The sequence below is a fragment of the Numenius arquata genome, chromosome 2, assembly GCF_964106895.1.
Source record: "Numenius arquata chromosome 2, bNumArq3.hap1.1, whole genome shotgun sequence".
Taxonomy (NCBI): Eukaryota; Metazoa; Chordata; class Aves; order Charadriiformes; family Scolopacidae; genus Numenius; species Numenius arquata.
Genome location: NC_133577.1, coordinates 31,059,109 through 31,083,130, shown reverse-complemented (window position 1 = coordinate 31,083,130; position 24,022 = coordinate 31,059,109). Strand labels below are relative to the sequence as shown.

Below are 24,022 nucleotides of genomic sequence, written 5' to 3'. Positions count from 1 at the left end.
TTGTGACAGATTATGAGCAGCCTTGTCCTGTGCAACTTCAGGACACTCTTTGTGTTTGTGTTTACTTTGCTCTAAATATGTCCATCATTCTAGATCATGAGAGGCCCTTCCCCAAAGGCTTTCATGGACTGGTTCTCTGAAATCAAAATAAATACATGGAGATAGGACAAAAATGCCATGAAAAAAGAGTTTGTAAAACCTGAACCGCTTGAGTTCTGTGGAGTTTTTTTGTTTCTGTTCCTCATCCTTGTAGAATCAGCACCAGAATCAAAGCAGCTCCTCTGAGAGAATTTGTCCCTTTTTGTAGAAAAGCAGGTGCATGAGAATTCTTTGGATGCCTGCATTATGTCTGGGTATGAATGTGTTTCAGAGGATTAATGCCAATATATACCACTAGACAGGAGCAGCTGATCTGTATGACGTTTGGATTTTAAGTACCTGTTTGGGTCCATTTAATTCAAAAGAAAAGAAAAGTGGGGAGACACCAAACTGTCTGTGCACCATGTTTGGCATTGATTATTCTAGAATGTGGTATTTTTGGTTCCAGATCAAAGCCCAGTTGTTTAAAGACTTGTATCTCATTTCTAGGCATTTTTTCATGCTAATGATCTTGAAAGCTTCTCATTATAAGGAGCCTTAATATATAATTTGAGAGGTGTGGGTTTTTAAAAATATACTTTTATTGATTACTGTCCACTGTATTCTTCACAGTGAACGCAATGACTCTTTATTCGAGTGATTCAACCAGACACTGGGGAACAGAATAAAAAAATTGTTATTGCCTGTTTATGGAGGATTAAAAAGCTATTTTAAGTATTTTCCAAGTATCTATTAAGTTGTATGTATTTAGTTGTATGCTTTGCAAATACAGCTTTTGTAACCACTCACCTAAGCAATTCTGGTGGGGAGAAAAAAGGGAAAACCTTTTAAGCAGGAAGAGAGATGCTAAGTTTTTTGTGGTGCTTGTTTTGGTGTTTGTTTTCTTATAGTTGTTTTTTTTTTTTTTTCATTTATAAGGTTGTTCATTTTTTGCTAGCTTAGAATGATTCTAAATTTTGTTGTTTAGGTATGTAGCGCTTGGATAGGAAGCGGGGTTGTAAGTGACCTGAATGATCTCCGCCGAGTTCACAACCTTCTTGTCTCTTCCCTGGACAAAGTGCAAGCAGGAAAGGGATCTTCCAGCCAGCTTTACCGAGAGAGTGCAACTACTATGGAAAAACTTGCAGTTCTGAAAGCATGGGCTGAGGTAAACGTTGACAATTAAATCTTTAAAAGTTTGAAAAGATTTTGCAGTTTAACAGTAGCCTCACACCTCACTGGCTGTTCAGTGAGCCTTGCACCTGCCCTCCTCCTTACCTGTTGCAGTTCCACTCCTGGGATGTTTTCATCTCTGTATCTTTCCCTTTTCCTTTTTCTGCCATTCTTTGATCCCTATTTACAGTAATGCTCGATTGTTCTGTTTTATTGCACTTTTCTGTATTAAAGTATACACTCATGTCCTTAAGATTTTGATTTTCCTCTTATGTTATTGCTCTTAAACGTAAACAAACAAACCAGCAAACCCCAAACAATGCTAAAATATATTCTAGTAGATGTTGCAGTTAATTAACTAGGAGTTTGTCATAGAATCATAGAGTCATTTAAGTTGAAAAGGACCTTTAAGATTGAGTCCAACTGTTAACCTGGCAGTGCCAAGTCCACTACTAAACTATGTCCCTCAGCAGCACATCTACACGTCTTTTAAATACCTCCAGGGATGGTGACTCAGTCACTTCCCTGGGCAGCCTGTTCCAATGCTTGACAACCCTTTCAGTGAAGAAATTTTTCCTAATATCCAATTTAAACTTCCCCTGGCACAACTTGAAGCCATTTCCTCCTGTCCTATCACTTGCTACTTGGGAGAAGAGGCTGACCCCCACCTTGCTACAATCTCCTTTCAGGTAGTTGTAGAGAGTGATAAGGTCTCCCCTTAGCTTCCTTTTCTCCAGGCTAAACAACCCCAGTTCACTCAGCCATTCCTCATAAGACTTGTTCTCCAGACCCCTCACCAGCTTTGTTCCGGCATCTCAATGCCTTTCTTGTAGTGAGGGACCCAAAACTGGACACAGTATTTGAGATGCAGCCTCATCAGTGCCGAGTACAAGGGGAAAATCACTTCCCTACTCCTGCTGGCCACACTATTTCTGATACAAGCCATGATGCTATTGGCCTTCTTGGCCACCTGGGCACACTGCTGGCTCATATTCAGCCTGAAGTTGACTAATACCCCCAAGTAATTTTCCACTGGGCAGCTTTCCAGCCACCCTTCCCCAAGCCTGTAGCGCTGCATGGGGTTGTTGTGACCCAAGTGCAGGACCCGGCACTTGGCCTTGTTTAACCTCATGCACTTGGTCTCAGGCCATTGATCCAGCCTGTCCAGATCCCTCTGTAGAGCCTTCCTACCCTTAGGCCCAACTTTTTGTTGTCTGCAAACTTACTGAGGGTGTACTTTATCCCCTCGTTCAGCACTGATGAAGATATTAAACAAAACTGGCCCCAGTACTAAGCCCTGGGGAGCACCACTTATGACTGGCCACCAGCTGGATTTATCTCCATTCACCACCACTCTTTGTGCCTGGTCCTCCAGCCAGTTTTTGAACCAGCAAAGAGTACTCCTGTCCAACCCATGAGCAGCCAGTTTCTCCAGGAGTATACCGTAGGAAACAGTGCCAAAGGCTTTACTAAAGTGTAGGTAGACAACATCCGCAGCCTTTCCCTCATCCACTAAGTGGGTCACCTTGTCATAGAAGGAGCTCAGGTTAGTCAAGTGGGATCTGTCCTTCATTAACCTATGCTGACTGGGCCTGATTGCCTGGTTGTCCTTTATGTGCCACGTGATGGCAGTCAAAATGATCTGCTTCACAATCTTCCTTGGCACCGAGGTCAGACTGAATGGCCTCTAGTTCCCTGGATCTTCCTTCCGGCCCTTCCTAGGGATGGGCATCACATTTGCTAACTTCCAAACTGGGATCTTCCTGGTTAGCCAGGACTGCTGATAAATGATGGAAAGTGGCCTGGTGAGCCCTTCTGCCAGCTCCCTCGGTGCCCTTGGGTGGATCCCATCTGTCCCCATAGACTTGTGTGTGTCGAAGTGGTATAGCAGGTTCTTAACCATTTCCCCTTGGATTATGGGGGCTTCAGTCTGTTCTCTGTCCCCGTCTTCCAGCTCAGGGGGCTGGGTACTCAGAGAAGAACTGGTCTGACTATTAAAGACTGAGGCAAAGAAGGCATTAAGTACCTCAGCCTTTTCCTCATCCTTTGTCACTATGTTTCCCCTCGCATCCAGTAGATGATGGAGATTCTCCTTAGCCCTCCTTTTATTACTAATGTATTTATAGAATGATTTTTTATTAATCGTCAAGGTGTTCATAATAAATTACAGGCTTAAGGTAGATATTGCTGGGGAATGGCTGGAATACCAGAATCTTCAACTATTTACAAAAGACAGGGTTAGTACTACTTACATTGCCTTGCTTCCTGAAACGTTACTTGCATGCTGTAGAGCTCTACATGTAATTACTGTAATTACATAAATGGTAATTTGGGTTTTTTTAGTGTAATATTTAAGGTTTCTCATTTTTTCATTAAATTTTCTTGGAAATTACTTTTGAAATTACAAAGAAAAGTATTAATATTTCAGCTGTGTAATGTTAATCACCCCATACTGTAATTTTCAGCTTTGATATGGCACATCTGTTGTGTTAAGACACTTTATTTCTATTCTATTTATTTACTAAAGATGCTTATTTTTACTGTATTTTTCTGATATTTCTGCTTATTCCCGTATGTATCTAAGTTTTTGAAAATACTTTAATCTTCTTTTAGTGTCTATCAAAGACAAACATGTAAATGTTCTTGTTTTGATGTAACACAGAGCCACTTGCATGTCTTTCTGATACCTTTTCTGCTCCTAGAAAGTGACAGTTGCTCTAATTTATCTGGTAGCTCTTTATTTAGGTCAAAGAAAGCTTTGCAATAAGGATGCGTTGATTTAATATAACCAGTTATTCAAATCAATGTCTGTGTAGAGCAGTAGTAATTGACACTTTTTTAGGAAAAAAGCAGGTAGCCAGATTGTTTTAGGAAATTGCTGTTTATGCCCCTAAGTGTTACATACTGGTAAAAATAAAAGAAAAAATATTTAAATAAATTTTAATTGTATTGCAAATCTCTCTTTCTGAGTCATTTTCCAGTGAGTCATCTGTGTGTGGTATCAGTTACTTTCACATGGGAATGGCTGCTGCTTTTTTTTCTTTTTAGGATCTCACAGCATGTATTTTCATATCTGTTTTTCTTCTAGGTGTACGTTGTTGCCATGAAAATTAAGAAAGAAGCAGAGACCAAACCAAAGCATGTTTTAAAGAGCACAGAGGAGGATGAGGATGATTTTGGTGCTGTAGATGAGTTGCCACCGGACAGTTTGATAACACTTGTACAACCTGAGCTGCCTGCACTTAGCCGTCTCTGGCTAGCTGCGCTGAAAGATTATGCTCTTTTAACTTTACCAGCTGAGTTTGCTACCCAGCTTCCACCAGATGGTAAGCACTGGAATTTCTTTTTGTGTTGCCGTGAAAAACAGAAAGAAACCCTTAGTTGAGACTTTAAAATTGTTCTATAAATTATTTGGCAGGTATGTTTTTTATGTAAGTGATACATTTCTGCCTGTGGGTAATAGGAATGTATGTTTGAAGTTTGAATGTGCCTTTTTCCTTCAACCTGCAATGAAGATATTCCTTATCTGAATCACAGGACTTATTAAAACCATGTCTTTGTAGAATTAAGAATACGTCTACACCTTGGACTAGGTGATCTCAAAGGTCCCTTCCAACTTAGACAATTCTATGATTCTATGATATCAAATGCAAAAAGATGTTTACTCTAAGAAAAACATAACCCTTGAGATTAGAGCGGATACAGTCTTACAATATTTTACTGAGTTAAGAATGAGTGTTCTATATGAAAAATGCTGCAAGACCTGGTGACTTCACCTGCCTTTCTTGCTCTCTTCTTATTGTTCCATCATGGCCATTGTACCTTCTTATGAGAGGTACTAATGTTGCTCATTTGCAAGGAGAATTGGGACGCGCTGTCATCAACAAGGATTACGCCTGAATATGTGTATGATCAAATACACCCAGAGTAAATAAACTAATAAATTTAGAGTACTACGTGCTTTTAATATATTGTTTGCAGAGAATTTCAGAATTTATCTTTGCTTTGCTAATTTAACAGGGGGAGCGTTTTACACTCCAGAAACAATTGATACAGCTAGACTGCATTATCGAAACTCCTGGGCTCCCATACTGCATGCAGTGGCGCTTTGGTTAAACAGTACAGGATTTAATGCTTCAGAGTCCACAGAGGAGACTGCTGCAGCAATGCCCAATTCACAGAAACGTGCTACATCCATTATGTTAAACCAGACACCTGGAACTCCACCTACCACTAAATCTTTGCCAGAGATAAACAAAGATCGAATGCACTTAATTTTGGGTAAGAGTTACATGTTTAGAGTTAGGTACCAACACATTATGGTATGAAATGGCATGGGAATAAGAAAAGATACTTTGCTTGAAATCTGGGAATTTTAAAATGGATCACGTGTCTGACAGTAATATTTCAAAATATGTCTGTCTCCTTCTCTCTGTATCTCTCTGCCTCCTGGGTCTTTATAGCTTTGACAGAATATTTGTCAGTGTGATTATTGTGATTTTTATAGACAAGTTGCATATCTAGTTTATTTATGTAATTGAATAAAATGAGTAGGAACTGTTACACACTGTAATATGTGTCTTTGAAGCATAACATTTTGTATCATCTGAATTATAAGCTGTAAGGGTATTAAAATACATAAGGTTATTAAAATACACACTCTAGTCTAGTGGGAGGTGTCCCTGTCCATGGCAGAGGGGTTGGACCTCGGTGATCTTTAAGGTCCCTTCCAACCCAAACCATTCTATGATTCTGTGATAAAAAACCAGTTCAGTAGAGACTGATATTTGAGAACTCACATGGAGTAGCTTTTGCATCAGTTTTTGATCTGTGAGTAGCACTTGCTGTTTCCCTTTGTTGTTCTGTAACAGCTTTAAGAGGTGGATGTGATTGCTTATTCTGAGGAATGCCAACAGTTTGCTGAGATATACAGTTATTTAAAACCAGAATTAAGTGCCATATGTACAATAGAACATTGCATAATTTGAGGCTTAATTTCATCTCAGTTATCTGTACATGTAAAAGAGTTCAATAAAATAAAACTAAATTTACAACTGAAGGATTCAGAAGTCTGACTTACAGATCCTTAGAACAAAGTATGGATTTCTATTCGGTAATCTAAGTTGCTTACTGTCACTGTTTATTAGTTTTTCCTACCAAATTTTGGGGAAGACATGATGCAGAAGACAAAGTGAATACAATTCTGCTATTTCTAGTACATAAACTCTCTTTTTGTTCTAAAAGAAAAAATGAGAAAAACATGTTTCTTTCTGAAGTTGTTAAAAACCTGCTATGCTTATAAAGAAATTTAAAAAGAAAACTTGATTTTATAATTATGTGAACATTCTTTTTAAGTATTGCTCTTTTTCAGGTGTTAGTATACAGTTTCTGTGTTCCCCACGACCTGAAGAGCCTGTTGAGCATGTTACATCTTGTTTACAAGCACTTCATACTTTATTGGATTCCCCTTGTGCCAGGATCCATATTGCAGAGGATCAGGTACTGTATGAGCATGTTGCAACAGTCAGCTTTTTCTAGGTCTTGGTCTTTTCATCTGCGATGATTACAAAAGCTGTAATTATTTTTGCGTGAGAAAAGTATTTGTTCATCATAAGCAAGTGACACAACAATTAGGAATCGTTAAATCCTAATTCATTTTTTTTAAAATATGTTTTTTTTTTTTTTACTATAGCTCCTTGGTGTTGAACTTTTAAGTGTACTTCACCGACTCCTCCTGACCTGGGATCCTCCTTCAGTCCAGCTACTGGTTACAGGAGTTGTCCAGCAGATAGTAAGAGCAGCTCAAGATTATTTGCAGGAAAAACGGAATACCCTAAGTAAGATTTTGAAAACACGGCTTGCTTTGCAGAGTAAATAAGCAACAGGCTTTCATATTGGGGAAAGGAACTCAAATACATTAGAGTATGGTTATGCTGAGGAGGAATATGCTGTATATTCCACGGATGTTCCTGACATATTCATAATCTTGCCTGCTGATTTCTTAACTCTTGTAAGATTTAGTTTTGATTCCTGTGATCATTTTAGCAGTTATTCTTTTCATGTCCTGGTTTCATTCATTTTTTTTCTTGAGTATGAGTGATGAAAATTATAGCCAGCACACCACTTAAAGTCTTACTAACGCCTTGCTCAGTTTCTTTAATATTTCTCTATTGACTGCCTCCTAGCACTTCATTTACCTCTTTTCTGAAGTTTAATTGTTCAGCCCCCAGTGGGTAGGGTCTTGTGGTGCGTCCCTGGCACAACTGGCATTCATGAGGTGAGTGAGCTGCTAATGGAACCAGTGTGAAAAGTTGCCTGCCCAGGAGATCTTGCCAGGAGTGGGAGCAAACTTGCATCTGGGTTCTTACTTCACTGACACTCAGGGTGTGTCAGCAACCAGGAGCTCTGGGAACAGGGTGTGCAAACAGGAGCAAGGCAGTTGGCATGGAAAGACATGCTCATGCTGCTCAACACTGTACAAGAGTGCTAGAGTCAGCATAATGATGGCAGTGACATACAGCAAGACACAGTCTGCTGACTGAGGAACAATCACCTTTGGCACATTGGAGGTCTAGTGACCTGGTTTGACATTCAGATGAAAATCCTGATGTGACTGTCCTCCAGGTGCTCGTCTGTGCAGCCCAGGGGTGGGGGTGACATTGGTCTTATCTGAGAGATGTGAAGGAAATGCATGTGAAGGTGAGCAGATTGTGTAATGTCTGGAAGGGCAAATGGGAAAATGACGTGTTCTTCACAGAGATCCTGCAGGCACAGGAGCCCAAGCCCTATGGAAGGGGAGACAGCCACAGGCTATGCTGGAATATGACCCTGGAGGATGGAACTCCCACAAAGGTGGAGGGGACAAGGTTGTGACTTCTAGCAACATGTGAAGATGCATCTGGAGCAGTGTCTAGTTTTCTTTGCCCTTTCCCCTCATCCTGAATAAGACAGATGTTGAGAAACTGAAGGAATTCCAGTGGAGGTCCACTAAGTTGCTTAGGGAGATGAAGTATGTGACACATGAGGAGAGGGGGAGAGAGCTGAACTTGTTTAGTCTGCAGAAGAGAGGGTTAATATGGGATAGAATGGCAATCCCCTTTCTTAAAGGGGATTTAAAGACAAGACCAATCCAGACTTTTCTGAAAGGCACATGGTGGAAGGACAAGAGGCAATGGATACAAGTTGCAGCAATGAAAATCCAGATGGGATGGGACGCAAGGAAAAAATTTGTCACTGTGTGAGTGGCAGAGCAGTAGAACAAGTACCCAGGAATGTTGTGGCATCTCCATGCTTGGAGATATTCAAACCTGGTTCTGAGTAACCTGCTCCAGCTTTCAAGTTGGCCCTGTTTTGAACAGGAGGTTGGACTTGGATGATTTATGGAGGTCTCTTTCAACTTAAATTTTTCTGAGATTCTCTGATGAGTTGATGTACCTAAATCCTGTTCCTCTACTTTGCCTTTATTGAGCTTTAGTAAAATTAATTCTTTCTTCTCTTATCCCTGCTTCTTGTGGTATGTTTCATCTTCTGATGTTTTGCTTAGGCTTTTCATCAGGCTATTTTGTTAGTTTGTTTCTACTTTATGTAAGAATATCCTGATAAGGATATTAGCATCAGTCCACAAGCTACTTTCTGAGGTACTTTTAGTAACCTCTTCCTTTTAACAGAGCATCTCCCTGTTTAATCATCCCTTTACCATTTCTTTAAAAGTCTCACATTGGATGTATTGTTTCCATCTTTTCCAGGTAAACTAGTTTCCAAATGGCAACCTGGCAAATACTTCATTGATACCTGGTTAGGTTAGGTCTGCTATGTTTTCTTTTACCTGAAAGAAGTAAAGTAAAACCCAAAGAATATTCTCTTACGAAGGAAAACTACTATCTTAGTCTGGCCCAACGTACTGTTGAGAAAAAAAACCCTACTGTTAGCTTTTACCCATTTACCACATAAAAACAGAGAGAGAATTTTGCTGGAACTTGAGGAACCAGCACAGCTGAAAATGCAAGGTCTGTTCCTTCATATGAATTAATCAGATTGTTTACTGTAGGCCCAGTAAGTTGTATTTTTCGAATCGGTCAATGTGATAACACTAGCAATCATTTAAATTCATAGTTGCTCCATAGGGGTAATTCAGGCCAGCTTTGACTTACTGAATCTCTGTTGCTGTTTAATGGGAGAAGGAAAGACTGCAGCTGGCCACGCTGCCATTCAAAAGAGAGACTTGCTGAACTGAATGCAGTGAAGTCATTAACTCAGACATAGAATCCTACAATGCGTTTCTGTTCTCTTATTTCATAATTAATTTGGGCTGAAATAAGATTTTGTCAGGGTGGAACATTTAATTAATAGTCATTAAATTTAAAAAATATTGTTGGGTCTATTTATTTGGTGGCTACTGCTATTAATATTACAGTTAGTTTTAAAAGAAGCAAAATAATTCCTGCATTTTTATTTTGTGTAAGTATTAACATTTTTTCCTAGTTCTGGATGGAATTTTAAGTATTGTTGCAATCACAATATTTCTAAAGCATTTTAAACCCTGTTAAGTCATTCTAACTAAACCATTTAGTTTGACATGAACCATGTTTGTCATATCTTACTGTGAAGCATCTTTTTCCTCTTGATTTTTAACTTTTAAAGAATGTTTCATGTAATATTTGGTATGGAATCTTTCTTAACTGTCTCCTCAGCGTTTCTTTCCTTTTTTCAGATGAAGATGATACTGAGGAAAAAGAAAATCCTCTTGCTTTAGGAGAGGGAGGTGCAAGTGGTGGTCTTGTGCCTGGAAAATCTCTAGTCTTTGCAGCCATGGAATTGCTCATGTTTATCCTGGTACGGCACATGCCCCATCTGAGCTCAAAAATGTCAGACTCTCCAAGTCACATTGCTGCCAAATCTCACCTCTCTGAGGAAAGTGCTCGTCTTGTGGCTGCCACTGTTACTATACTGTCTGACCTGCCTTCTCTGTGCTCTCCAGCAGGTAAGGTATTGTAACAAAATATATGTGAGTAGGGGAAGCGTAGTGAGCACTTGATGTTAAAAGCAAACAAAGTACATTTTCATGGGATGATACTTTAAGGGTCATCTATTGAAAATTATGTTTGGGTTCTAAAATAAATGAAGAATTCAGGCTTTTCCAGTGAGCAACATGAAGGAAATTATTTGATTTTAAATTTGCATGTGTGCTGCAAGTTTGCTGAGGAAATGAGCTCTGTATCACTATGATATTATTGTTGGGTTTTTCCCTTTTTTTCATTATTTTGAAACCTTTTGGACAACTTTAATCATATTGTAAAAGAACGTAGACATCTCAAAGATAATTAAACTCCTGAGAAGTTCATGAAAAGTAGCAGCTGGATGAAAAGAGAATCCTACCGAGGAAAAGCCAGCACAATTCAGCTGTGATACACTTGATTTTGCAGCCGTTGGCTGTCAGTCATCCCAAACGTGACTCTAAACTAAATGTAGCTTTCTTCTGCCCAGGGAGACTGTCACAAAGGATATGTGTAAACTAGGGTAATTGCACTGAGTGGAGTTCATGGGTAAAGGACACAATTGCACGGGAAGCTGTGCTCTTTGAGTTTTGCTTTTCAGAGAATAAATTGCTTAATAGTTGTCCCGTGGATCTCTGGGAATTTTCACACACTGATGTAGATAAGGCATTTTGGAAGGTGGTCCCTTAATGAGGATGCATGGTAAATAATATATTTGGACAAAGTCATGCTCAGAACACAAGATGGAGTGTCTTCAAACAGACAATCTGTGTCCTACAATTCTTTAAAAAACAGTAAGTGTTGAGATGATCTGGTGTCTTGCACTGTTTTTATCTGATTCCTGGTTCTTTTTCCTTTCTCCCTTTTTTTTTTTTTCGAGTGGTGGAATGGGCAGAAAGAGTAACGGTACTACTTTGAAGCCATGACTCCCAACATTTGGCAAGTGGCCAGTGGAAGTAGCTCAGAAACTATTTTAGTCCACAGAGACTGCTAGAGTCAGCTTTTTTTCTCACCCAGAAGATATAGCCAGCTGATAGCTGTAGAGAGGGGGGGGATAGTGCATGCACAAACATTTGTGTTAATTGAGCCTTTGGATGTATGGGAAACTGTGAACAAAGTGAGCTCATCACTTTCTGTGATTAAGTGGGTTTTTTATATTTCTTTCTCTTTCTTTAAAATGTGAGCATTTTGCAGTATCCATTGGGCAAGATCCTGAGTAATCTGATCCAGAGGAACTGCTGCTTTGAATATGGGGGTTGGACTAGATGACCTCCAGCAGTCCATTCCAGCCATTAATTATTCTACTTAGTGTATTTATCCTCACAGCATTCCCAGAAGTAGGAAAATGGCAGGATTTGTGTTTCCACAGATGTGGGAAAATGAGGCATAGAAAAGATATGGAAAGAGAATTGACTGACTTAAGTGAGCTGTAGATTGGTAATTACACGCCTAAACCCAATAGCACCTTTCTTTCAGTCCTACAGGGGCTTAAAGCCTACCAGTGTTGTTGAAACTCCTTCTAATAAAGTTCCCATGTGTCTTAAGTCAGGGTATGTGCTGCTTGACCAATATTTCTTGACTATGCCTAACTTGCATCTGCAGGACTGGCTGCATGAAGCATAGATAGATGTTGATTTCTTTAGAGAGGCCACGCAGAAGGAAGGGAATAATTTTGTTTCCTTTGTAGAGTTGGTAGATGGCTACAGCTTTTGCCTAGGATGTAAGACACCCAGTTAACTTCCTTCCTTTCTTCTGGGGCTTGTGCCACACACCAACTTCCTTGCAAGTTGGAAAGTTTCCTTGGAAAGTGCCGTAACTTGGTTTGGATACCTGTTTGCAGACCTCCTCCGCTTGTTGTTTATTTTATAGGATGCTAGCGATATGCAGATCCTGTTTTAAGATATTTAACAATCTGGACGTGTTCAATATGATACATACCATGTGTCATGTGCCATGTAGGGCAAAACTTTATTAGCTGAATCATCATTCCTGAATTGGCAGCAACGTTTTAAGTGCTGGCTTGTATGACTTGTGTTATGATACGCTTCAGTGGTACTGATGAATTAATTTGGTGGTAAAACACTGAATGGTGCATATCACTTGCTGTCTGAGTTGCAGTTTATCTTGGTGTCTCCTTTGTCTCCTAGCCATATATACTCATATTGGGAAAGCTAAAAAGGTTATCTACCACACGTGTTGGAATTAACTTCAGAAATTCTATTTTGTGTTTTGTTTTGGATTTTTTTTTTGTTAGGATGTATGACAATCTTGCCCACTATCCTCTTCCTGATTACAAGAGTATTGAAAGAAACAGCAGTAAAATCAGCAGATAATCAGGTCCCACCTCCCGTCAGTGCAGCCCTTCAGGCGATAAAAACTATTGTTACTCTTCCAACAGTCAAGACTGATGAAACTCAAAAACAATGGACAGGTCTTATCCGCAGCACTCTGGCATCTATCTTGGAATACTCTCAACCTGGTAAGTGGTTTCCCAGTGCAGAAGAGTTAAAATTAGAGAAATGGGGTTTGACGTAATGAAAAGGCAAGTTTTGTATCTGCCGATAATTTAATAGGCTTCGTGTCTGAGGATTGGGGATTAAAAGTGGTGATGAACTGCTTGTAAAATTGAAATGGGAGAAAGACCTGAGTGCACAGAGCATAACTAGTCAGAGTTACTGTCATGGTTTCAGCCAAATTTACCAAAACCAGATCAACAGATGGCCCTTCCCCCCCCGCCTCAAACGAGAGGAGAGGAAGAGATAAGATTTACGAGCTTAGAATGAACTAAACTATTTTAACGAAGAATTAATATTAAAATCAAAAAGAAGAAAATAATGAAATAGATACAATATAAACAACACCGTATCAAGCTCCCAGGATGACAGTCGTGTTACCGGCAGGCACTGGGGAAGTCCCAGACTGGACTCAGCAACGGACGGGAACTAGGTTCCAGCTAGGAACACAGGGATTGGGATCAAAGGCAAATGAACAGACAGAGTCCTCTTCGGATGTTGGCCATTGAAGAAAAGAGAGTTGACCCTTTGATCCCTCAGCTTTTATACCGAGCATGGGGCAGATGGGATGGAATACCCCAGTTGGTCAGGTTTGGGTCACCTGTCCTGTCCACTCCTCCCCACAGATGTGGCCCCCTCTACGTTTTTCTGTTTCCGACCCTCTAATGGGGCAAATAACGAAATTGGCTGACCTGGGTTGTTATAGCAATAAGTATAAGCAAGGGCCTCTCTACATTCCATTCCTTGGCATGGAGCACAAACATTGGTCTTATCATTCTGAGAATGAGCAGTTTTCTCCACAATATGCCATTAATTTCAGAGTTAGAAGAGGCCTAGCTAAGATGTAAAATTACTGAACACAAAATTGGTTCTGTTTTACTTCAAGCCGGGACGTTCCACCCCTTATTCCATACCATTTGCGTCATGCTTAGATCACAAATACTATTGTCTACGCAATCTATACACACACATACATATATAGATAGATATTAATAGGTTGTGTTGAAAACAAGAATTGGCTTTAAGAAAATACAGTTATATCTCAGGAATTCCCATCCCAGATTTGTACTTGTTCTGTTTTCTTTGATAATATTGATCATAACCTCCTGTTAAAAATTTTGCCTTTGGCAAATCATCTTGCAGCTCCCCCTCTCTCAGGTCCTTTCTTTAAGATATTTTTCTGTACTAGTTCAGACTTTCCTTTTCTGTTTTGAATCCCATTATGATATGACTATTTCATGCTTTAGGTTTTCCTCATACTGACCTTACCAGTCTTCATTGTTTCAGCTAGTGACTTGTTTCTGGAACTTGGAAATCTACCTTCTGATATTGATTGGTCTTTCTGACATCTGCCGACTGTCTTGCAAGTAAAATCTAAAGGAGTTCCAAGCTGAATTCACTTCAGTTCCTGGACCATTCCTTAATTTTTGTGACTACTGGCAACTCTAGACATGTTGGCAGGGCCTGAGCAAACTATCATTTCCACCCCTCCTTTCCTCTTTCCACAGAATACCCGCTAGCTTAACGGAAAGGAGATTTTAGTTGCCAAAACAGTGTTTGAAGGGGAACTGATCTCTTTACTGAAACTGTAATTGTTCAGTACTGTACATGGATTCAACACCTTGAATTAAAGGTCAAGAAAAATGGCAATCAGTGTATCATTTAAGTGTTTGCTGACATGATGCATATAGTCTTAATGACAGTGAATGTTAAAGTGAATGAGTGTGAAGACAGCAAGTGATGATTATGGCAAGGTTCACACTGGACTAGGATATTCACAATACTCTTACAAGCTTTCAGTGGTGAGAAAAAATCTTATCCCTGCCAAAAAAATCTGTTACCCACCAGCAGGATGTCTACTGTGCCTCTTTAGAGAACTGCAGACTACTTCTCTTAGTTCACATTTGTACTTTGCCTTACACTTCAAAAAGCAAAAAAGATGTACAGTCTCAGCTGCATAGTTAGCAAAAGAGAGACACAAAGATCTGTCATTTGCATAATGGTAGTTCAGCCAAAAACCATCCCATTACATCCCCAAGGAACCATTTATAGAGACTGAAGAGAGGCTTGAATAGAGTTACTCATGTGAGAGATAGGGACTCATGTGAGAGATAGGGAGCAAGTAGGTAATTGCAAACGATCCTGGAAGTATCTGAAGGGCAAGGATCAGTAGATTTGTGTTAACCAAGTCTAACCTCTAATTTGATTTGTCACATCAGCTTTTGTCTTCCACCCTTTTGTTACTGTAAAGATTTCCCAGTCCCTCTTTCCAGAAACATTACTGGCTTTAGGCTTCTTTGCAGACTTCAGAAATCTTTCTTGGTTCCTTGCGAGAGTGTATGTTTTCCTTTTCCTTTCCAATCTTCTGTGGAATAGGACACATCGCACACAATAAGAATCTAAGCAAAGTCTACTGCATACAATTTCAAGTCTCAATAAAATGTAAACAAACTCAAAATTTAAAAAAAAAGAAAATGGATTTTTCACTTAAAATGCTTGGAGTAGTTTTTTGAAATGAGGTTTCACATCGTGGCTAAGCCAGTCGAGTGACTAGATGACACCTGTAAAGGGCAGTCATGCTGTTTTTCTTTTTGCTGACTATACATCTGCTAATTTTTTTTGTGCCTTTCAAGGGACAGCAGAACCAATCTGTCCAACAAAACCAGCAAAACAGTACTTCATACGTACATATTATAATAATTATATGCAAATACATTTTTTTTTCCTGTTGATGTAAATTCATGAGAGATCTGTGAAGACAGATTGTGCAAGTTAAAAATGGATGACAATGGCAAATACAGACTATTTGAAAAGCGGGAAAATTTAAGTAGGACTGTTCTTATTTGTGACAGGTAGTATCAGATCAGCCTGTCTGTCCTGTGAAACCTCATGTTAAGTAAAAGTTGTTGCCCTTCTGGATATCAGTTTCTTACTCTGCTGTACCAGCTGAATAGATTAAAAAAAAAAAAAAAAGTATATTTTTAATGGGGAGAAGATGTAAAAAAATCCATTTTTCCTCTCTTGTTTACACGTTGAAAACAAGAAATACAACTTGGTCAGAGAAACTGTGGCTGATGTTTTTTACTTGATATTTAAGTTTCAGAAAGTTTGACTTACTTTATTAAAGCAACTATTAGAATAGAGTTTCTCAGCTTTTTTGTCAGTCGCTATCAATAATGATAAAGTGATTCTGTAATAAGTAAATGCATATTTGTATGCAGTTGCAAATAATTTCAAGTACATTAATTTCCTCTTTGTGAGTTTATCTATGTTCACTGGCTGTTACTAAATAAATTGTAAACCCTTTTGGAGTAAGCTAACAGCGTGTTTGGTTTTTGTTTTTCAGAAGCCTCTAAGCCTGTTCTTGATGAAGTAAGCATACTTACAGCTATTGCTCTCTTCCTTTTGTCAGCAAGCACTGAAATAATTGGAGTGCAGTCTTTACAAAATGGATGTATGAACAGATTTAAAAGTGCATTAAATTCCTGTGATCCTTGGGTAAGATCATGTTACAGGAATGCGAATTATATATAGCTGAAAAGAACTAATTGTGATATACTTACCATATTTCTTGAGTGCTTTGTGATTCCTTTACTTCAGAGACAAATACTGATTGTCAAAATAACTAGAATTTTCAATAGTGTCTTATAGAAACTCCTCAGTGAGTAAAACAACTCAAGGTAAGCTCTTCTAACTAATGTGTTTTCATGGCCTCGTGCCAGGTTCTTGTCCTGCAGCTTTTTAAAAGGAAAAAAATCTTTGATATGTGAAATTTTAGCAAATGGTTAGTTACTGAGAGTGGTGACATTTCTACATTAATGCTGATCTTTTATAATACAAACTAAACCGCTTTTTCTGTAGATAAAATCATAGTCCACATTTCTGATGAATTTTATATTTGTGCAAAACCTGTGCTTATATTACATGTTCAAACAAAACTCAGTTTGAGTGCAAAAATGTAATTTTGTGGCCACCATTAGAGTATCTACAGACTGTGAATCATCTGTCTCCTGATTTCACTTCTGCCCTTTGGTTTGTCTTTATGAATAATCTTCTAAATTATTTTTTCACTGTAGAGGGAAACTAAAAATTTGTAGACTGACGTTGTTCAAGCAGGCTAATGCACTGTGTAGTTAAGCTTAACTGTTCCAGCCAAGTATACATCAGTTTGAGTGGGTATACAAATCTGCAGGTGGGAGCTAAAGTGGAAGATCTATAATGTTTCCACAAGTGCACTCTGCAGAGATTCTTGAGAAGAAAAACACCCAAAAAAATGCTGATGTGTTTAGGGTCACAGTGAGGCATTTAAAATGCTGTTTAGACTGATAATTCTTCTCTACAGCAAAGCTGATGTTTTCCAGCGTGGCCATAAAATTCAGTTGGTTCCGAAGCCTGATTTCAGGTGGAAAACTACTTAAAAGTTTAGTGGGTGAATGGAAATGTTAGTTGTGTTAAGCAGAAACTTTTGTGTCATACTCTCTCTCAGCTCTATAAACACATGAACAGTGAGAGAAGTACATCTTTGCCCACCACCCTGCTGGAAAGCTGTCAGTGAGCTGGAACTTACCACTGTTTTTGTAACTCACAGAGAATGCTTTGACAGCAGCCAGATTGTGTCCATTTTCCTTGCTGATGTGCAGAACGTATGCTCTGTAATACTTGTTGTGTGTTCCTTCTAGTTTTTTAAATGTAAACCACTCGTTGGAGTCAGTAACTAGATACTTGTTTGTAATAAAAGCTTTACACTGATTGTACTGAAAGCATTGAATTGATTTTGGAAAAAACTCTTCTAAGGAAATACTATTGCCTCATAAAAAATACAGGAGTATTTTTTTAAACTGTTACTACCCACAAAAGTCTGAAAGTTAGATATCATGTATAGTAATAACCAGAAGGGTGACGAGCTCAATTTCATTTTGCCCCAACTTAGTTGAGAGACCCCTGTCTCTTGATGCTAGTGGGTAAGCTTTACAGGAGAGTGTGCCTTACACGCTTTGAAGAAGCCCTGATTTTACCTCACAGGAGCTTTTGTAGACTTCTGTGAATGCAGAATAGTCAAAACATTTATATTATGTAGATGGAATAAAAGAAGCTTGGATGAAATTCTGCTGTCAGATGCAGTCATAAAATGGTTATTTGAATTATGCATGCATGCATTTAAGAAAAGAGACTTCTACACCTTATTTCAAAGGCTAATAATCTTAACGGCTAATAAGGAGTTAAGTTTAAAGAATGTAGACCGAAAGGGAAAGGAATTATTTGGAGTGGTATAGAGAGATAGAGGAATAATTTGTGGAAACAGGTCAAAGATGATGCTGAATAAGGCATTAGGATAAAATGTTCTGCAGAGCACTGTTAGAAAGCATGGAAATGGTATTAGAAGAAGCGTTATTACTTCAGGCCTTAAAAATTGATTTTTGTATAAAAAGTATAAAAAAACTTGCAGCCACGTACTAGTGAATTAACAGTGACCTGAGCTGCAAAACTTGTATTCTCTCACTATTAGTTTTTATTATTTATCGTTTTTATTCAGTATTTTTATTTATACATCTATGTTTCCAGTCATCCCCAGACCTCCTCACAGATCATTGTGTTCAATAATACTTCCTCTAGAATGTTTCTGTTCAGCATGTGCTCAATAACTCATCCTGTTTGGACTTGAGTGCAGTTTGAAAGCATGTGCAATGTTTTTTCCTCATATTTGTTGTGAGGCTTTACCTTTTCAAAAGTTCTAGGTTATTTGTGTGGGATTTTGGAGGAAGGTTTTTATACATCCAAATAAAATGTATTCATAAGTTCATCTAAACAAGATAATCAGTGAGTCATTTTCCCAAATATTGACTTTAATCATCCCTGCTTTCCAGAGAAAAGAGCGAGATGGGGGGAAAAAAATATAAGGCAGGCAAGGAGAGGGTTCTGTGATGCAGCTCACTGTATCGCTACACGTATACTCCTATGCTACTACCAGCACAAGATGGGGAATGAGAAGGAAGGAAGGACAGGCCTACCACTTTTGGCTACAGCCTTGGCTCATGTTAGAGCAATAAGATCATTTTAATCTGATCTGAGTAATTTTTGTGGGCTGTTTTACCCTTCTGAGATTGGAATAGCATTTCATGATTTAGCAGATATATTCACTATTAGTGCTGGTAGTTCTGAGACTTAAAGATGTAGTTCTCTGTGCACCTGTGTGACTGAACTGTATGACGTTAACTATTCCATTATTTTCTCTTGAGTTCATTTTGTTACTATGACTTAGTACTTGCATGTTCTTTCTAACTGGCCTTCCTTTTATTGAAAACCAGGCTAATATTATTTAAGCAGATGGGCTGTGTTGCTGCTTTCCTCTTATTCAGTATGTTTCCTTCCTCTTTAGTCTTTTTTTTTTTTTTTTTTTTTTTTGGTATCACTTGTGTCTCTTACATAGATAACACAGTTTATTAGAATTCCTTGAGTTAACAAATAACTTTCAGGACAATGTATTTATCTTGATTTGATTAGGTTCAAGCCAAGTGTTACCAGCTTCTGCTTTCCGTGTTCCAACACACCAATCGTGCTCTATCAACTCCATATATTCATTCATTGGCCCCTATCATGGTTGAGAAGTTGAAAGCTGTGGAAAGGAGCCGCCCGAACAACAACCTGGAGCTGTTAGCAGTCCAGGAAGGAATTAAAGTCCTTGAAACGTTGGTTGCCCTTGGTGAGGAGCAGAATAGTAAGTATTTATTTTTCTAGAGAAATGTGTAATGCTAAAATAGAATACTGAGCATTAGAAATCTCACAGTTAGGAACTTGATGGCATAGTCACAAATAGACCACGTCTGTGCAGCACACTTCTGTAATTCCAGTACTAGAACTTTTGTATATGTGGACTTGTATAGCACATACAGTATGGTATGATTTAGCCTTTGTATTACTGGTGACTGCAGGAAAAAGGAAAATATAAACATGTACCGCAGTAGTGAGTGATGTCTTCTGCTGTTTGGAAATGAGTAGTTCACACTGTTTAAATTTACTCTTTTGCCATTGTTACAGAATCACAGAATATTTTTGGTTGGATGGGACCTTTGAGATCATCCAGTCTAACCAACAAAAAAAAAAAAAACAAAACAAACCAACAAAACACCACACCCAAAAAATCCCAGAACACCAACACCAAAATCAAACCAAAACAAACGCCCACAACCACACCCCACCCCACCCACAAACAGACACAAACCAACAATCTCGGGCACTAGAGCATGCCCTGAAGTGCCATGTCTACACATTTCTTAAATACCTCCAGGGATGGTGACTCCACCACCTCCCTGGGCAGGCTGTTCCAGTGCCTGACCACTCTCTCAGTAAAGTAATTCTTCCTAATATCTAATCTAAACCTCCCCTGCCGCAACTTCAGACCATTTCCTCTGGTCCTGCCATTATTTACTTGGGAGAAGAGTCCAACACCCACCTCTCTACAGTTTCCTTTCAGGTAGTTGTAGAGGGCAATGAGGTCTCCCCTCAGCCTCCTCTTCTCCAGACTAAACATGCCCAGTTCCCTCAGCCTCTCCTCATAGGACTTGTTCTCTAGACCCCTCACCAGCTTGGTGGCTCTCCTCTGGACATGCTCCAGCACTTCAATGTCCTTCCTGTAGTGAGGGGCCCAGAACTGAACACAGTACTCGAGGTGAGGCCTCACCAGGGCCGAGTACAGAGGCACGATCACTTCCCTACTCCTGCTGGCCACGCTATTCCTGATACAAGCCAGGATGCTATTGGCTTTCTTGGCCACCTGGGCACGCTGCTGGGCTGATGTTAAGCTGGCTGCCCACCAATACCCCCAGGTCCTTTTCTGCTGGGCAGCTTTCCAGCCACTCTTCCCCAAGCCTGTAGCGTTGCCTGGGGTTGTTGTGACCGAAATGCAGGACCCGGCACTTGGCCTTATTAAACTTCATCTCATTGGCATTGGCCCATTGATCCAACCTGTCCAGGTCCCTCTGCAGAGCCTGTCAACCCTCAAGCAGATCAACACTCCCCCCTAGTTCGGTGTCATCTGCAAACTTACTGAGGGTGCACTCAATCCCCTTTTCCAGATCATCAATAAAGATATTAAACAAGACCGGCCCCAAAACTGAGACCTGAGGAACACCACTGGTGACCGGCCGCCAACTGGATTTCACCCCATTAATTACAACTCTCTGGGCACGGCCGTCCAGCCAGTTTTTTACCCAGTGAAGAGTACACTTGTCTATGCCATGATTTGCCAGCTTCTCCAGGAGAACGCTGTGGGGGATGGTGTCAAAGGCCTTACCAAAGTCCAGGTAGACAACGTCCACAGCCTTCCCCGCATCGAGAAGGCGGGTCACATGGTCACAGAAAGAGATCAAGTTGGTTAAGCAGGAAATAACTTTTATTTATTTTAGTAGACTCATCACTTTTATCAGGTTGCTTCTATCAGCTCAACAAAGTTTATCTAAAAAGCCCAGGAATTGAATTGTACTGGTCAGAATATCTTGATTGTAGATGGACCCTCCTGTTTGCTTCAGTAGATAGAATACAGTGTTTATAGTTTAAGTTTAGTTATTCTCTAACTGAAGCAATACGTTTTCTAAGGACTTACTCTGCAGACATTTGGCTTTAAATGCTGATAAAGTTCCTTGTAAAAATACTACTACTGTGTGGTTTCCCCTAACATACTGCCTGATGGTATTTCCCTTCATTGATGATAAAACTCTAAATGTATTTTTTCTTGAGCCTATTCTGCTTCTGGCACAGTTGTTTGAAACACATTTAAAGTGAGAGAGTAACTGAAGCAAATGAGGAAACAAAACAAAACAAAACAAAGTATTTTTGCTGGCTGGACATAGTCACTCCATGAGTATGAATTTAGTCAAAACCACTAGGGGAAATCATTAATACTCTGGAAACCTACAAAATTTTAGATAAATAAGTTACCATTAATTCTTTGAGCTTAAAATTTACAATTAATATATTACACATTTCAAAGGCATACTTGTATGCTTGCTAGATACAAAAATTAGCCTTATTACTTAAATTCAGCTCCTTTTTTGTTCTAAAGATTGTGATCCTTGTGCCATTTTGGGCAGTGCCCTTATTAGGTCATGGTAGCCCAAGTATAGTTGCGGTGCTGGTTTTGGAGAGTGGAACCTTCCAGGATGGAGTAACATAGCAGATAACTGTCCCTGACTTTTTCGTGAGCACTTGCATGTGTAGTTCTATTATGCTCACCAGGGAGGCTGATATTCAGATTCAATTGAATAATGTTCCTTTCTGCCTGAAAAGTGTTTTGAAATCCTTTAATATGATAGGCACTCTACATCTTATGATCTCTTATCAATGGTCTGCAATCAGATGGTACAAAGGCATCTTTAAAGAAGTATCAGGAACAAATTAACTGTGATGAACAACAATAGAAGCCTGAAACACAATCGTGGTGAAAAAGATTTGAGTGACCAAAGGACAGGAAACCATCTACATTTCAGTTGGTTTTTGTTTGATCTTTTTTTAATTACTGTGTTCATTGTCAGTTTTAAAAACAAAATTACCCTTATCAGTCTACTAACTGATAAAATTATTTTTCTTTTGTTTTCTTCTCTGATATGGATGTTACATTATTTTTTTTCTTTCACTTTTAGGAGTCCAGTTGCTTGCCCTTCTTGTTCCCACTCTGATCTCCTATTTACTGAATGAAAACGCCTTTGCTTCTGCGTCTCCAGCATCTAAGGATCTTCACGAATTTGCACTTCAGAATCTAATGCACATTGGTCCGCTTTACCCACATGCTTTCAAGACAGTAATGGGAGCTGCTCCTGAATTAAAAACACGTCTAGAAACTGCAGTCCGAGCAAGTCAGGCCAGCAAAGCAAAAGCAGCTGCTAGGCAACCACCACCCACAGTACATTCCACCCCAACAATTAAACTGAAAACTAGCTTTTTTTGAATTACTTTTATTATTTTTGGACCATTAAGTAGTCAGAAGCATTACATTATTCCTGATGTGTTACTGCATATATGTCTGTAATTTTGTGTAATTTGTATGTGAAAGGCTGTCTAACAGAGCTTTGTGTAATTACTTGAAATCCATGCATTACAAGGGAAGTGGTGTTACTTGTATTTGTATAGATTTTTAGGAAATTGAATGTGATCATATTTATGAATTTGTGTTAAAAATTATCCACCAAAAAAAAAAAATTCTCTATCTGACTAAATAGTTTTATTTATTTTTAAAAGCTACCACAAACCTTTGAGTGTTTTTTTTGAAATCTGGTGATTGTTATCCTACCGTTGTGCAAACACACTGACACAGTGGGGACAGAGGGAAGAGGAGAAACTGCTACAGTTCTTACCATGTACCATAGGGAATTTCAAGTGTAGAAGTATGCACTTTTTCCTTTAAAGAACAAAGTAGGGAAGGGGATTGTCAGACCTTGTAGATCATGGCAGCTTGCATGAAAAAAAAAACAAACAAAGAATTGAAAATTTTCTCAAGGTGAACGATCAAGCATGCTATCTTAATGAGTTGTCCTTATTTATGTCGTGTATGTTTCTTTCAGATCCGTTTCCATGCTTGAAAATTAATAAAGGATGCAAAGAATCTAATCCCCTATCTCTTCTAAGATAAATTTTAAAGAATGCATTGGAAATTGAGTTTATAAAGAGAACCGCCTGCTATCTGCATTTTTGTAGGTGGAGATTTTGGGCCTTTTAAGGTGCTGTGTGTTAGCAGTCTTCCTGTTCTGCCAGACACTGGTTGGATATGATGATTCAGTGCTCTGGTCTTTGTCCAGTTTCCTCGGTATTTAACCTTCCTGCAAGATTTTAGTCTCATTGGATATATCTTATCTGTAGTCCTTGATAAAGTTTGCAGAGCCAAATTACTTGAGTGCTTTGTGCCTGTACCGATGGAGGGAGCAAAACACAAGTGAGAGCCAGGCTCCTCCAGTTTTTCTTTCCCCTACCAGGCTTTTCTTCTTTGAAAAGCACGTGGCTCCCCCCACATCTGAGTGAGTCTGATGTGCAGATTTCAGAGCTTAGGGCCCAAGTGCTGTGCTGGCCTCACAGCACAGAGCCAGCGACTCCCAACATCCGTCTGCTGCCAGACCTCACCCTTCCTATTGGCAGAAGTGCAGAACCATGTATTTTCTTGTGTATACAAGACTGACTTACGTGGATTTTTGATGCTGCTCTTGAATTTATGGGCTTCTGTAGGGATCTTTCTTTTGCTTTATAGAGAGGGGCCACATAACTAGAAGCCTCAGCTAGGCC

General features: G+C 39.2%; 1 protein-coding gene across 1 annotated transcript in view; it reads left to right on the top strand.

The window, feature by feature from the left end:
- Positions 1 to 23,353, top strand: part of HEATR5B (HEAT repeat containing 5B) — a 56,868-nt gene extending 33,515 nt beyond the window's left edge. The window contains exons 26-35 of the mRNA XM_074163351.1: positions 1,067 to 1,246; positions 4,340 to 4,577; positions 5,272 to 5,532; positions 6,623 to 6,750; positions 6,944 to 7,088; positions 9,962 to 10,231; positions 12,499 to 12,723; positions 16,104 to 16,255; positions 19,259 to 19,472; positions 22,393 to 23,353. Of these exons, the coding sequence (XP_074019452.1) occupies positions 1,067 to 1,246; positions 4,340 to 4,577; positions 5,272 to 5,532; positions 6,623 to 6,750; positions 6,944 to 7,088; positions 9,962 to 10,231; positions 12,499 to 12,723; positions 16,104 to 16,255; positions 19,259 to 19,472; positions 22,393 to 22,697 (2,118 nt within the window). The 3' untranslated portion in view covers positions 22,698 to 23,353. The remainder of the gene's footprint in view (positions 1 to 1,066; positions 1,247 to 4,339; positions 4,578 to 5,271; positions 5,533 to 6,622; positions 6,751 to 6,943; positions 7,089 to 9,961; positions 10,232 to 12,498; positions 12,724 to 16,103; positions 16,256 to 19,258; positions 19,473 to 22,392) is intronic.
- The last annotated feature ends 669 nt before the right edge of the window (positions 23,354 to 24,022 follow it).